General features: G+C 44.1%; 1 protein-coding gene across 1 annotated transcript; it reads left to right on the top strand.

The window, feature by feature from the left end:
- Positions 1-675: 675 nt before the first annotated feature.
- On the top strand, positions 676-13,343 carry LOC132577346 (estradiol 17-beta-dehydrogenase 11-like). Its single transcript, XM_060247079.1, has 7 exons — positions 676-952; positions 4,295-4,402; positions 5,891-6,022; positions 8,836-8,942; positions 10,506-10,643; positions 11,550-11,666; positions 11,826-13,343. The coding sequence occupies exons 1-7, from the start codon at positions 743-745 to the stop codon at positions 11,914-11,916; spliced, it is 903 nt and encodes a 300-aa protein (XP_060103062.1). The 5' UTR covers positions 676-742; the 3' UTR covers positions 11,917-13,343.
- Positions 13,344-13,777: the final 434 nt, after the last annotated feature.

Below are 13,777 nucleotides of genomic sequence, written 5' to 3'. Positions count from 1 at the left end.
ACAAGACAGGAATGTCAGATATTTGAGAGTGGGCAGGCAGGCAGGCAGGAAGGAAGGGAGGGAGGAAAATAGATGAAGGAGGTTGGGGAAGAAGAGGTGGAATGAAAGCAACTTTAACTTTAAATGCATTCTCCAAGCCACTAGCTGGCTTGGCTTGGAGAAGTGATTTAAAAAGACAACTGCCTTCTCCAAGCTGGCTGATGGGACAGTGGGGTCTTCGAGAGCCACACAATATGTGAGAAAGAGCCATATGTGGCTTCTGAGCCACAGTTTGGCCACCGTGCGCTAATCCAAGACCTCCAGCTGCTGAGATACACTTTGAGCTCTTGCTAATATACTGTAGGACAATTATGTTTCCCCAGTGTACATTTATCCAAAAGAATCACTAACTTCTTGGCTCTTAAATCAGCAGCAGTCAGGCTATTAAGGAACAAACCTGTACAGTATACCAGATAAAGCCTTCTGCTATGCGACTGCAGGAGGTTCAGCCAGTGATCCTTAATGTGGGCAGAAGAGGGCCACAATTGTATGAAAAAGGTCAGTGGGGGTATGCATGAGCAGTTCACATGAGCAAAAATGTGTGCATAAGAGATTAAGAATGTGGAGGTTTTTGGAGCTTTACCAGAAGCCCATATTGGGTGGGGCTTAGTTTAGGCTGTGTTGAATAAACAGTAGACAAACAGTTTCAGGGTTGTGCAAACAGTTGAGGATCAGTCACTGTGCAGGACGTTTGCAAAGCAAAATGCATCTCTTACTTGAGATCCCTCTGTTTTTATTGATTGTCCTTTATTCCTACTTGGAGGCTGTTGTCAAGCTTTTCATACCTGCAAAGAGAAAGTCTGTCACTGGAGAGATCGTCCTGATCACCGGAGCTGGCCACGGACTTGGGAGAGCCCAAGCTTATGAATTTGCAAAGCGTTGCTGCAAATTAGTTCTCTGGGATATCAATAAGGTAGGAATAAGGTAAAACTATAGAGTTTCTGGAGATTCCTAGAGTGGATGGTGTCATATTTGGGGTTGCTCTCAAAGTAATGTAGTAGCTCTGTCAGCCAGTGCTGCCCATGTCCTTCCTCCAGACCCCTTCTGGCTTATGGCTGGCAACCCTATATGAACTTCATGGGAATTTAAACCCAGGTCTCCCAGATATTTGTCAGATGCACTAACCACTCTGCCACACTGGCTGTAAATGTTATATGGGAGATAACAAGATGCGAACCTGTACTGAACCTGCTTTCCCCCCCAATCATGACTCAACAGTTCAGGATCTCCTATGGGAATGAATGAAAGTTTTCTTACCTCCCACAAACCAGGGGCTGGGTCCAAATTCACTTTTTCACTAATGGAAGGAATAATGATTTCCACCAATCCTCTCTCCCTGTTGCAGACCCCATATTCACCTCCATCCCATTCCTGTTCCCAATGTGCAGTTTTTTGGGAGATCAATGAGCTGCAGTAGAATGAGGAAAGCGGAACAATTCTGTTCCACTGATGGAAGGCTTGGAAAATGCTGCATGGATAGGGGTGCCTGGTTTTCCTTTGGCCGGAGACCCCCTGCTTGGCACCTCTGGGCCCCACTGCTTCTCCATCCAGCAGTGGGAGCAAATGTGTATGTGGGGGTGATGTCATGCCAACACCATTACGTCATTTCAAGGTGAACCAAGTGACATCACCATGTTGTACTCTAAAAATTATCCATCTCTATGGTTTGTGCTGGAAGTGATATTGTGGCATTGGTGCAATCCCGATTACGTTCCTCCCAATCCCCATCAATTGGCAGTGACTGTCTGGCAACCCGAAGTCTGGATCCAGCCCTAGGAGTCTAAATCATGATTTAGTCCTGGAATAGAATCCTTGTTTGTAGGGAACAAGGAGGGATGGCCATATGGTATAGCCTGATCTCATCAGATCTTGGAAGCGTATATAGAGGCTGCCCTTGAAGGAGACACTACCAAGGAAGATTCTGCAGAGGAAGGAAATGGCAAACCACCTCTACTTATCTTGAAAGCTCCTTGTTGGGGTCACCATAAGTCAGTGGTGTCTTGACAGCAGTTTCCATCGTCAAGCTGACTTGGTTACAATTTGCAGAGAGTTGGGGATCTAAACATTTTAAAGAAATAAACAAAAAAAGGTCTGTATGGTTGATTCCCCATCAATACTGTCTAGGGTTGCCAGGTTCAATTCAAGAAACATCTGGGGACTTCAGGGGTGGATCCAGGAGACTTTGGGAGTGGAGCCAGGAGACTTTCCCTTTCCAAATAAAAAATAAAAATACAGCAGTGCAGTTCCCCTGAATAGAGTCTTCATTTCCTCCTCCTCTTTCTTGCATTCAAATGGTTCCACAGTAGCTGTAATTCCACTAAAATGGTGAACTCACACACACACTCACAAAGCAGCCAAAATAAACAAGTTTACATGTCCACATTTTTTTGATCTCCCTGGGGCAATGGTATAGATAGCTTTCCTCAATGGAGTTGCTGAATGTAACAATCTGCTGTATTTCAACCAACTTATGGAGACAGAGGTCAAAGGGGTGGAGTTTTCCTATGTCCCATACTCAGGTTCTAATTAACTCTTTACTATCCCTTTTACAATGCAAACAGTTTCTGAAAAGAATGCAAAACAGAGGGATTGGGCTTTCTCCCTCCCTCCCTTCCTCTCTCTTCCACACACACACACATGTGACTTTCTACTGCCCCCCCCATTGCAGCTAAAGTCTCACTGAGATTTAAAGACACATACACCTTCCAAAACAGAAGCAGTTGCAAGTTTCTGAACCTGCCTGAGATTTAAACGCTCATCCTGACTGTTGGGGCAGGGCTTCCCCACACCTGCCAGCTGGCTGGGGACAGGGAGAGTCTGCAAAACCGTGTGATCCCCCGCCAGGACCTGGGGACTGGCAAGCCTAATACTTTCAGTCTTCAAAATGGAGGGTCCTATTTCCCCTCTTGCTATAATAGAGGAGGGAGGGAAGGTGGAATGGCAGGAGTTTTTTTGAGCAGGAACACAAAGGAACACAGTTCTGGCTGGCTTGGCATCAGAGGCGTGGCCTAATCTGCAAATGAGTTCTTTCTGGGCTTTTTCTACAAAAAAGCCCTATGTGAAACAACGATGCTCCCAGAGTTCATTTTGTAGCACGAACTCCTTTGCAAATTAAGCCACAAACCCCTGATGTAGCCAATCCTCCAAGAGCTTACAGGACTCTTATTACAGGGCCTACTGTAAGCTCTTGGAGGATTGACTATATCAGGGGGTTGTGACCTAATATGCAAAGGAGTTCCTGCTACAAAACGAGCCCTGTTGTGGCCTAGTATGCAAATGAATTCCTGCTGGGCTTTTTCTACAAAAAAAAGCACTGTGGAATGGTATAGTCCAATTTCGTTGTATCTCAGAAGCTAAGTACCGTCAGTACTTGGAAGGGAGACCACCAAATAAGACTCTGCAGAGGAAGGCAATGGCAAATAGGGTTGCCAAGTCCAATTCAATAAATATCTGGGGACTTTGGGGGTGGAGCCAAGATCAAGGCTGTGACAAGCATAATTGAACTCCAAAGGGAGTTCTGGCCATCACATTTAAAGCACACCTTTTCAATTCCTTCCTAGGAAATAATGAAGGATAGAGGCACCTTCTTTTGGGGTTCATAGAATTCGACTCCCTAGTCCAATCTTTTTGAAACTTGGGGGGTATTTTGGGGAGAGGCATTAGATGCTATACTGAACATTTGGTGCCTCTACCCCCCAAAACAGCCCCCCCAGAGCCCCAGATACCCGCAGATCAATTCTCCATGATTTTCTATGGGAATAAATCTCCATAGGGAATAATAGAGTTTCCAGCAGACATTTCCCTCCCCTCCCCCCGCTTTCTGACGACCCTGAAGCGGGGGGAGGGCCTCCAAACCGGGGGATCCCCTTCCCCCACCTGGGGATTGGCAACCCTAATGGCAAACCACCTTTGTTTTTCACTTGCCTTGAAAGCCCCTTGATGAGTTGTTGTAAGTCAGTTGTGACTTGATGAGACGTACATACTTACAAATGTCTTCTGCAGGAAGTAAACAAACTAATTTACCTGGGGCCTGCATTCATAGGTCATGGGGAAGTGAAGTTGTTTCAGTCGAAGAATCCTCAGCCATACTTTGCTCAAGAGGGAACTACAAAGGAGCCGTGTGAGCAAATAGAGACACAACACAGAGCAAATTGCCTGTTGCAGCAAATTGCACCTTTGCAAATGTAAACATAGTCTTTTCTTTACTTGGACCAGGAACCATATTATCGTGTTCATTATCCCTTTCCGTTTGCAGCATGGCATTGAAGAAACAGCTGCAGAATGCAGAAGACTGGGAGCCACAGCTCATGCCTTCACCGTGGACTGCAGCAAGAAGGAGGAAATCTACTGCGTTGCAGAGAAGGTTTTTCAAACTTGCTATGATTCCAGTATCTTAAAATAAATAGGATAATGTAATTGCAATCGTTCCTTACCCCTTATGCCTCCTAAATGGAAAGGAACCACAATACTATCCTTTCCCCTTTTCATTATATTATTGTACTTTGATATACTATAGTGACATGTGGTCTCCCCATCTGCAGATATCTAAATCTGCAGATCAGGGCCACATGGATGCTGAACAGACTTGCCAGCTGACTGGCCTCCCCTTCCTCCTGGTGCTCCTTTTAAAATAGCGTGTCCAAGACGATGGAAGTCTATTTGGCACAGAGAACTGCTACCAGGATCCAAAGTTATAACGAATTTATTTAAAAGAAAATGTTCATAAGCATACAGCTAGGGTTGCCAAGTCCAATTCAAGAAATATCTGGGGACTTTGGGGGTGGAGCCAGGAGCAAGGTTGTGACAGGCATAATTGATCTCCAAAAGGAGTTCAGGCCATCACATTTAAAGGGACCACACTCCTTTTAAAAGCCTTGCCTCCACTGGAAATCTTCTCTTGTGGCTCATAGAGTTGGACCCCTTGGTCCAATGCTTTTGAAACTTGGAGGGTGTTTTGGGGAGAGGCACTGGATGCTATGCTGAAAATTGGTGCCTCTAACTCAAAACGCAGCCCCTCCAGAGCCCCAGATACCTGCAGATCAATTATCCATTATACCTTATGGGAATTGGTCTGCCTAGGGAATAATGGAGTGCCCAGCAGATATTTCCCTTCCCCCCACACTTTCTGATGACCCTGATGTGGGGGGAGGGCCTCCAAACTGAGGGATCCCCTGCCCCCACCTGGGGATTGGCAACCCTAAGTACAGCACCAGACTGAGCAAGAGATTCAAAAGAAAAGGGTGAAACAATTCCTCTGTCCCTCCTTCTATATGTGTCACATCTGTTGTTAAATATAAGGCAGGCTCCTTAGTTTAGTAAGTTACCTGATGTTTACAGGAGTTACATTACCTTTAAGCCTCCTTCAGGCCATCACAAGGCAATGGCTGCCTCCTCCAGCCTTCAGTTAAGAATCAGCACCAAAGAGACTTCCTCCTTGCTCACAGGAGTTTATCACCTTTTTCTTCCACCCACTGGCCAGATCAGGCTTTTCCTGAAGTCACCGGGAGTTTCTTCCTGAAGTCGTTCTAGTATTCAGTACCTCCCAGTCTCTGTTCCCTGCTTAGTGGGGTGGTGGTGGTGGTGGAGACTGGACCATCCTATTGTTTCGAGCTAGACCTATTAGCATTTCTTAAAAGGTAGCTGAAGTGAGTCTGGAAAGCCATTGAACTGATTTCCCTCTTCCTGTCTGTTCTCTGCCCAGAGAGGAAAACTTTTAACAATTCCTGGTTAAAGTTTTACTCAGCTCAGATCGCCGCCAAAAAAAAAAAAGCATTTATTTACAGGATTCTAAACTTGCTGGTCTATTGATCAACTAGTTCTTACGTGCTTGTGACGCTTGACTTTTTTCAAGGTAAAAAAAGAAATTGGGGATGTATCTATCTTGATGAATAATGCAGGAGTGATCGCTCCAACGGATCTGCTGTCAACTGAGGACCATGAGATTCAGAAGATGTTTGAAGTCAACATACTTGCTCACTATTGGGTAATTTCCCTTCAATTAACAATGCCTTAGTACAGCCTCATTCTAACACCAGTTTTGTATATGTAAGGATCAAGAAGACAAAGTATGGTGTAGCAGAACCGGGTACATCTGGGTCTCCACTTACTTTTGTGGGCTACAAGTTGGATGTTGGCTCTTCTGGTTTCAAGTACTGTGTCAGCTCTCGAAACTTGGCAGAGACACAGACATGGCCTCGGGATAGGGGGGAAAAGCATAGGTTGGGAAATTCCTGGCGGGTGGAATTTGGGAAGGGAAGGTGTCACATTCTCTCTCTTAATCTATGCAATGCCGCCACCAGGAATTTATTTCCAAACACTTTATTTAATGTTCCCCACTGAATTGTGCCCAAGCTCTAAGACTTCTTCATTGGACTATGTGACTCTGAGGATGAAACTCTTGTTTTACTAATATATCAATCCAGGTTTTGATAAAACAAAATAAAACTTTATTTGTATATGAAGCGTATTAGTTTCAGGATGTATAACTACTTATAATTTCAGTGGATAAAACAGTGGAAATAAATAACCAATCTGAGGTGTCACACTCATTCCCTTCACTAACACTGCTCATTCGCAATTCCTTCTTTCTTTACAGAATGTACTTTGACCGGTCTTTATTTTTTTTTGTTTACTTTGTTTAATCTTTCCCTATTAAACTCAAGTCTCTGTCAGCTTCTTTCTCTCACACTCTTTGACAGTATTAGGGTGGACCCTCTTTAGCCTCTAATATGTCCTCGTCATACTATCAATCTCTTCTTTAGAAACTTTAATGCCTTTCACAGCATGTAATGGGTTTCTAACCACAGAAGACTGTGGTTTAGGAGTCTATAGACTGCTGTTTGACCACAGCTGACACTCAAAACTGCTGTGACTCTGCTGAGAGTTAACTGCTGACTGACTTCTCTCTCACACACACACTTCTTAGCAGGGCTGGCTTGCTCACTAGGAAAACTAGGCATTTGCCTCAGGCACCGGAAGGGGGGGTGCCAAATTGGGTTCCCCTCTCCTGGTACCCCAGATAAACAGCTAATTCACCACCACCCCAGTATGCTGAGAGGAGCAACGCTAGTCTCCCCTTACCCGTGCTTTGATGCTGGCATCTCCGTGAAGCATTCTCTTAAGAGAGCGCAGGACGTGACGAGGCTTCGCTCCCCAGTCTGGGAGGGGAGGAGAAGCCTCGTCGTGCTGTGCTCTCTCTTAAGCTTATGGAGATGCCCGCATTGAAGCGGGTAAGGGGAGGTTGGCGTTGGTCCTCTCAGCATGCTGGGGGATGGTGGAAGGTGGCCTGCCCACCCCACCCTGGTGCGCTGAGAGGAGCATACCAGCCTCCCCTTACCTGGGCCCTTCAATCTGGGCATTTCTGTAAAGCGTTCTCTTAAGAGAGAGTGCAACATGATGAGGCTCGTCATGTCACTTTCTTGCTTAAGAGAACGCTTTACATTTACAGAAATGCCCGAGTTGAAGTGGTCTGCGTAAGGGGAGGCTGGCGTGCTCCTCTCAGCGTGCCGGGGGTGGGGGCTGAAGCGCGGCACCACATTGCAGCACCGCAAATAATGCAAGAAGGAAGGGAGGGGCGGAAGGGGACATAGCGTAGGTGGGTGGGCAGAGGGGAGGGCTGGTGGGGCTTGGCGATGCAAGGTGGTGCCGCAGAGCAACTTTGCCTGGACGCATGGGGCGCCCTAGGGCCGGCCCTGCTTCTTAGCTCCACAGCCACACTCCCTGAGTCACCAACCAATCACCTCATTCACTCAACCTCCTCTTTCACCCCCTTTCTCTACATCTGGTTTTCTCATTTTCCCACCCAGTTCTATTTCTGTCAGCCCTAGTTGCTACATTTCTGATTCATATTCCTGTTCCTCATTCTTCAGTGGAGTTAATTCTAATTCTCATTTTTTATCTCAAACTGCTGATATGGCTAAGTTTATTTGGGGTTTTTTTGCTCAAGTTTAGCCGACTGCGTTCTCTCTGATTGAGTCTGTATTTTATGGATTGGATTATTATTTATTTTGTGAATGCTGATATACCTATAAAGGTATACGAAACAATTGCATTCTCTCCTTGATTTTCCATATTACTCTCTTCATTTCACTGCTGATTTTGCTGTCTGCTCTCATGGGTTGCTCTTAGAGAGAAATGTAATCTAGCCTGACCATCACAAGGGTACTTACTGGAACAGTACCCTGCAACATAATAATGTCATTGTGGGATGTTATGTCATTGCAATGTGAGATGCTCTATGATTTCTCTATGATAAACACTTTAGAGTTTTGGGGAATCATAGAACATCCTGCAATGAGGTGATAACACTTCTGGTTATGTGGCCAAAAATGATGTGGGACATCCCCCATTTCCTCCCTCCCCCACTCATTTCCACAGTGAGTGACAATCATATCACCCATATGTCAGTTATCCAGGCTTTGCTGTGACATCCCAAAACACTGCAACAAAGCAGGTTTTTGTGTGTGTTCTTAGAAGTCCCATTATGGAGAGGGCTAAGATGTAGGGACAGAACTATACCTAAGCCCCATCCCTTCATCGGCATCCCTTCATCCTGGGTTCTGTTTCTTGGTCACTCATGTGACAGAATGTCAGAAACTGGCTTAGACACAAATTATTTTCCAGTTCTTCTGTTCTTATTTTTTTTATTATTTATTTATTTAAGATTTATACCCCGCCCTTCTGTTCTTATTTTTTTTATTTATTTATTTAAGATTTATACCCCTTATGCTTTTAAGTCTCTTAGAAACAGCTAACTTCTGCAGGAAGCTCATGTCCTTTTTTTTCATTCCCTTTCAGACTTCAAAAGCTTTCCTGCCAGCCATGATGAGCAACAACCATGGCCACATTATCACCGTGGCATCTGCTGGTGGTCACATAGTGGCTCCTTTTCTTGTGACTTATTGGTGTGTATGGCAGTGACTTTACCTGTCAGCAGATGGACATTCTTCCAATTGTAGGAGAGATGTCTGGGTTTTTGTACTTTTATTTTTCCTTGCAATTAGGCTATGCTATATGCCATCATCCCAACAATACAGCAAAAAACCCCCACCCTTTCCTTTCCCTTATCATAACCTTTGCAAGGACTAGAGATCATAGAATCAGAGTTGGAAGGAACCTCCAAGGTCATCTAGTCCAACCCCCTGCACAATGCAGGAAATTCACAAATCCCCCTCCCCCAAAATTCACAGGATCTGCATTGCTGTCAGGTGGTCCTCCAGTGTTGTGTATGCGGACCTGACTGAAGACTTTTGTGTGTGTTCCTGCCTGGCTCATTGCAGCCATAAGAACGGAGCTTGGGGACTCAGGAACAAAGGAAGCAGGATCCAAATACCTGTTGTCCTGATCCAATCACGAGCCCCTGGCCGGTTTGAATGACCCAATGGCGTGCTAGCACGGGAACCTTGATGTGTATATAGTTGGCCCCATTGGCCCAGTTCCTCAGTCTTAGAGTGCAGCGCTATACTATGCTGTATCTAATAAAGAGCTATGATCACTACCACCTCGCCTCTTCATTGCATTGAACCCACTATGTTATATCCAGCCTCTGTTTAAAAACCTCCAAAGAAGGAGAGCCCACCAATGGTTTGCCATTGCCTGTCTCTGCATAGTGACTTCAGAATATCTTGGTGGTTTCCCATCAAATATTAATCAGGGCTGACCCGGCTTAGCTTCCAGGATCTGATGAGATCAGGTTAGCCTGGTAAGGGCAAGATTGGGTTAGCCTGGCCTATCCATTTCAGACAGGCAGCCTATAAATCTGTAGTTTGAAGAATTTATCTGTAGTTTTTAACAATGTTACCTCGTTGTTAAATCACATTACTCTGAGCAATGATTCGCACATGGATTGCTGAACTGAAGATGTCATAATTGATTCCTAGAACCACCTCTGTTTTTATATATATATATATATATATATATATATATATATATATATATATATATATATATATATATATATGTATGTATGTATGTATATATGTATGTATATATGTATGTATATATATAATCTCCAGATGCAAAGTTTTTCAAAAGATGGGATGCAAATTTTATTTATTTATTTTAGCATATTTCTATTCTGCCCATTCCCCGTAGGGCTCAGGGTGGAGTACAACATATGATAAAACAATAAAATACAATAAAAACGTTATATAAACAGACATCTCAACAGCACTCAGATTACCATGTCATCACATATTGCGCAGCCTAGCCGTCTCACATCATGGCAGTTTTTTATCCCAAATTAAAAAAAAACGGTGAAGCAATCTTACATTGGAGGTCATGGTGGTGCAATTATACATTGCTTCAATCTCAGGATGCACATACTCATTCCATAAATGGGTCTCTGGCCAAAGGAGCTTAGTGAATAGCTGCTTATATAGCTATTATGTATGGGGTAATGGAGGAATCAAGTACTAACTATGACGACTATTATGCAAACACTGAATCATGTCTAATATTTTTCGTAGCTCAAGCAAATTTGCTGCTGTCGGCTTTCACAGAGCTCTGACGCAGGAATTGGCTGCACTGAAAAAGAGAGGAGTCCAGACTTCATGTGTCTGTCCTATGTTTATAAACAGCGACTTTGTTAAAAATCCATCTTCGAGGTAATGTATATGGAAGATACTTAAAAAATACTTTCTTAAAAATGTCCCTCTGGCTGCATTTAAAATCAAGATAAACCACTGTTTCATTAAACCACGGTTTAGTATGTGTGATGATCTGCTTGGATGTGCATCCCACCTCTTTGCACTGAAGACTTTCCTTGTCACTGCTGGGTTACAAGTGGAGGTGACAGATGGCCTTGGGGTCACAAACCCAAGAAACAGGCTTGGGTATAGTTAGCCATGAGCCTATGTTCGCTGTACAGCTAACCAGGGCTTTTTTTGAGCAGGAATGCATAGGAATACAGTTCCAGCTGGCTTGATGTCAGGGGGTGTGGCCTAATATGCAAATGAGTTCTAAAAAAAAGCTTTGCAGCTAACAAAGACAAAGCCTGCACCATCTTTTGGCATTTCTGAGTGTTTTATGGAAAGGGGGGTGGGGTTTGAAGTGCCCCCTCAATCTCAATGTGATTTCTGAATGTAGGCTCCATAAACAAACTTTTACTCTTTGATAGTTGCTAACCTGTAGGGATGTCAGCCTTCCACCAGAATTACAGCTCATCTCCAGAGACTACAGAGATCAGCTTCCCTGGAGAAAATGGAAGCTTTGGAAGGTGGACATTGTCCTCTCTAGGGTCCGACCCCGAATCTCTAGGAGTTTCCCAATCTGGATCTGTCAGTGCTACCCCTCATCCCCTGCTAGTGGCCAGGGGGACTTGGCAACCCTACTAATCTGGGATTCTTGACTCCTTTTTGACCAATACTGTGGTTTGTCATGATATTCAAATGCAGAAATCCCTGACTGCCCAATAATGTCTCTATCCTCTAAGACTCTTGCTTACACAGAGGCTGCTCAAAACAGAAATAAAAAATTAGCCACTCTGACAGTTGTAACGTTTGTTTCTTCAGACTGATGCCGCCTTTGGAGCCAGAAGAAGTGGCAAAGCAAGTAATGGAGGGGATACTAACCAACCAGAGAATGATTTTTGTCCCACCATTTCTGAAAGTCAATGTAATGCTGGATAGGTAAGTTTCCTGATCAATAAAAACCCAACTGTTGTTCTTCTGCTTCTTATGACTTTGGACAACATGGCTTTGAATGGTTCCCTATTGTTTTGGCATGTTTGTTCCAGAGAGTCAATACAAAAGGGCTGCCCTAAGAAGAAGTCTTCATTTTCCTTCCAGGTTTCTTCCGGTTCGTGCTGTTGCCGCTTTGTGGAGACTGAATGAACTTAAATTTGATGCCGTTGTTGGATACAAGGATAAAGAAAACTAAGGGGATTCTGTTTGGTTTCATTCCACTTTCCACCCTTTCAGTGGTTTTATTCTGGCTGTTCAGTATAAGCCTATGCAATGTTACTCCAGTGTAAACCCACTGTTTTCTAGATTGGAATAACTCTGCAGAAGATTACATTGCCTGCAGGCCTCAGATTCAGCAGGAGCTCACAGAAGCGCAGCTCCTGAACCTTTCTGACAGTTCCCCATCTCCCTCCCCACCTACCTTGTCCATTGAAGAGTAGGTGCAGCTGCATAACAATCCCTGGATTAGGAGTGGGCAGCCAGCCAGCCACCAGGCGCTTTGCCATGCCCCCAGCAGCCCTCATTAACCCCTGGAGAAGCCCACACCACCCTTTCTCCACTTTTTATGTGATTTTGGGCAGCGGGTAGATTGGTGGCCTTTTGACTGGGGGGGTGGTCAGCCAAGGAGAGCCCCAGGTGAGCAAGGCCTGCTTGGGCTGGCTGGATCTCTAGCAGGCCTCACTCGTCTTGGGCTGGCTGGATCTCTAGCAGGCCTCACCTCACTGGAGAGCCAGTTTGGTGTAGTGGTTAAGTGTGTGGACTCTTATCTGGGAGAACCGGGTTTGATTCCCCACTCCTCCATTTGCACCTGCTGGAATGGCCTTGGGTCAGCCATAGCTCTGGCAGAAGTTGTCCTTGAAAGGGCAGCTGCTGGGAGAGCCCTCTCTAGCCCCACCCACCTCACAGGGTGTTTGTTGTGGGGGAGGAAGGTAAAGGAGATTGTGAGCCGCTCTGAGACTCTTCGGAGTGGAGGGCAGGATATAAATCCAATATCTTCTTCATCTTCTTCTTCTTCGTCTGAGGCTTACCTTTCTTGCATCGGGTTGCTTTTGGCTGGGGGGGGGGGCAATATGCTAATGAGTTATGCTAATTTGCTCCGCCACCTATTTTTCTACAAAATGACCTGATTGCCTGCTACTTAGACCATACAAGGAGTACCTAGGAATTAACCCCCATGAACACTGTATATGTGTGCAAATAAAATGACAGATATTTTTTTTTTGGTGAAAATAATTCCCTCTGATTTAAAAACTGCTGTATTCCCAGCATATTTATAGTCAGTGTCGTTTTAGTTCAATCTTCATTACAGCCCACATGCCATTCAAAAGCAGAGTAAAACAGATAAAAACGAATTTAAAATTAATTAACTGCATAAAACCTCTGTATACATCGCTTGTCTTAAGACACCTACAGTTAAAAGGTTATAATAAGAGTAAATTATGTACTGGATGTTATCTCAGCTTGTATTTTCATTGGAGAACACAGAAACTTTGCCACCGAAACAGTAGTTCTTTGTTCAAGCACTGCAAATATTTTCTGTTTTGTACATATCATTTTGTATCTCACGTTAATGAGAAATGTCAATCTTTACCATGTTGAAATAAAACAATATTCTCAATGTGATTACTTTGTAAAAAAAATGTAATGCGATGAAAGAGCAGAGAAAGTTCAAACTTTCTGTAAAGATGAAATCCTACAACTTTTGCTTATGGAATACGATTTCATTTTAAAAAGAAAATTAATGAGCAATTGCTTCAAAACAAAAACACATCAGTACTCATGTACTCAACCCCTGGAACAAGAACTCATAACTAAGGAACAATCCAGGAATGTTCTGGCTACAGTGAGTGGATGAGGAGTAAATTAAGCGCAAGAAAAAAAAACGGCCAGGAAGAGAGAAGGAGGAAAATGAAAGCTGAACTTGGAGAGCTGGAACCTTTGGTAAAACAGAATTATTTTCAAGTAAAATCTATAGGACAACGATAGTAGTTAAAGAGGTGGGAGAGGTTGGTGGCTCTACAAGCACCAGACAGAAAGGGTAATTGTGAAGGTGAATA

Source organism: Heteronotia binoei, chromosome 9 (genome assembly GCF_032191835.1).
Source record: "Heteronotia binoei isolate CCM8104 ecotype False Entrance Well chromosome 9, APGP_CSIRO_Hbin_v1, whole genome shotgun sequence".
Lineage (NCBI taxonomy): Eukaryota > Metazoa > Chordata > Lepidosauria > Squamata > Gekkonidae > Heteronotia > Heteronotia binoei.
This window is presented reverse-complemented; position numbering and strand designations above follow the sequence as displayed.

Bases quoted from the DNA above. Each gene is read 5' to 3' on its own strand.
- LOC132577346 (XM_060247079.1), top strand. From the start codon at position 743: ATGCATCTCTTACTTGAGATCCCTCTGTTTTTATTGATTGTCCTTTAT. The intron at 6,023-8,835 runs GTAATTTCCCTT...ATTCCCTTTCAG, and splicing joins ACATACTTGCTCACTATTGG to ACTTCAAAAGCTTTCCTGCC. The intron at 11,667-11,825 runs GTAAGTTTCCTG...TTTTCCTTCCAG, and splicing joins GTCAATGTAATGCTGGATAG to GTTTCTTCCGGTTCGTGCTG.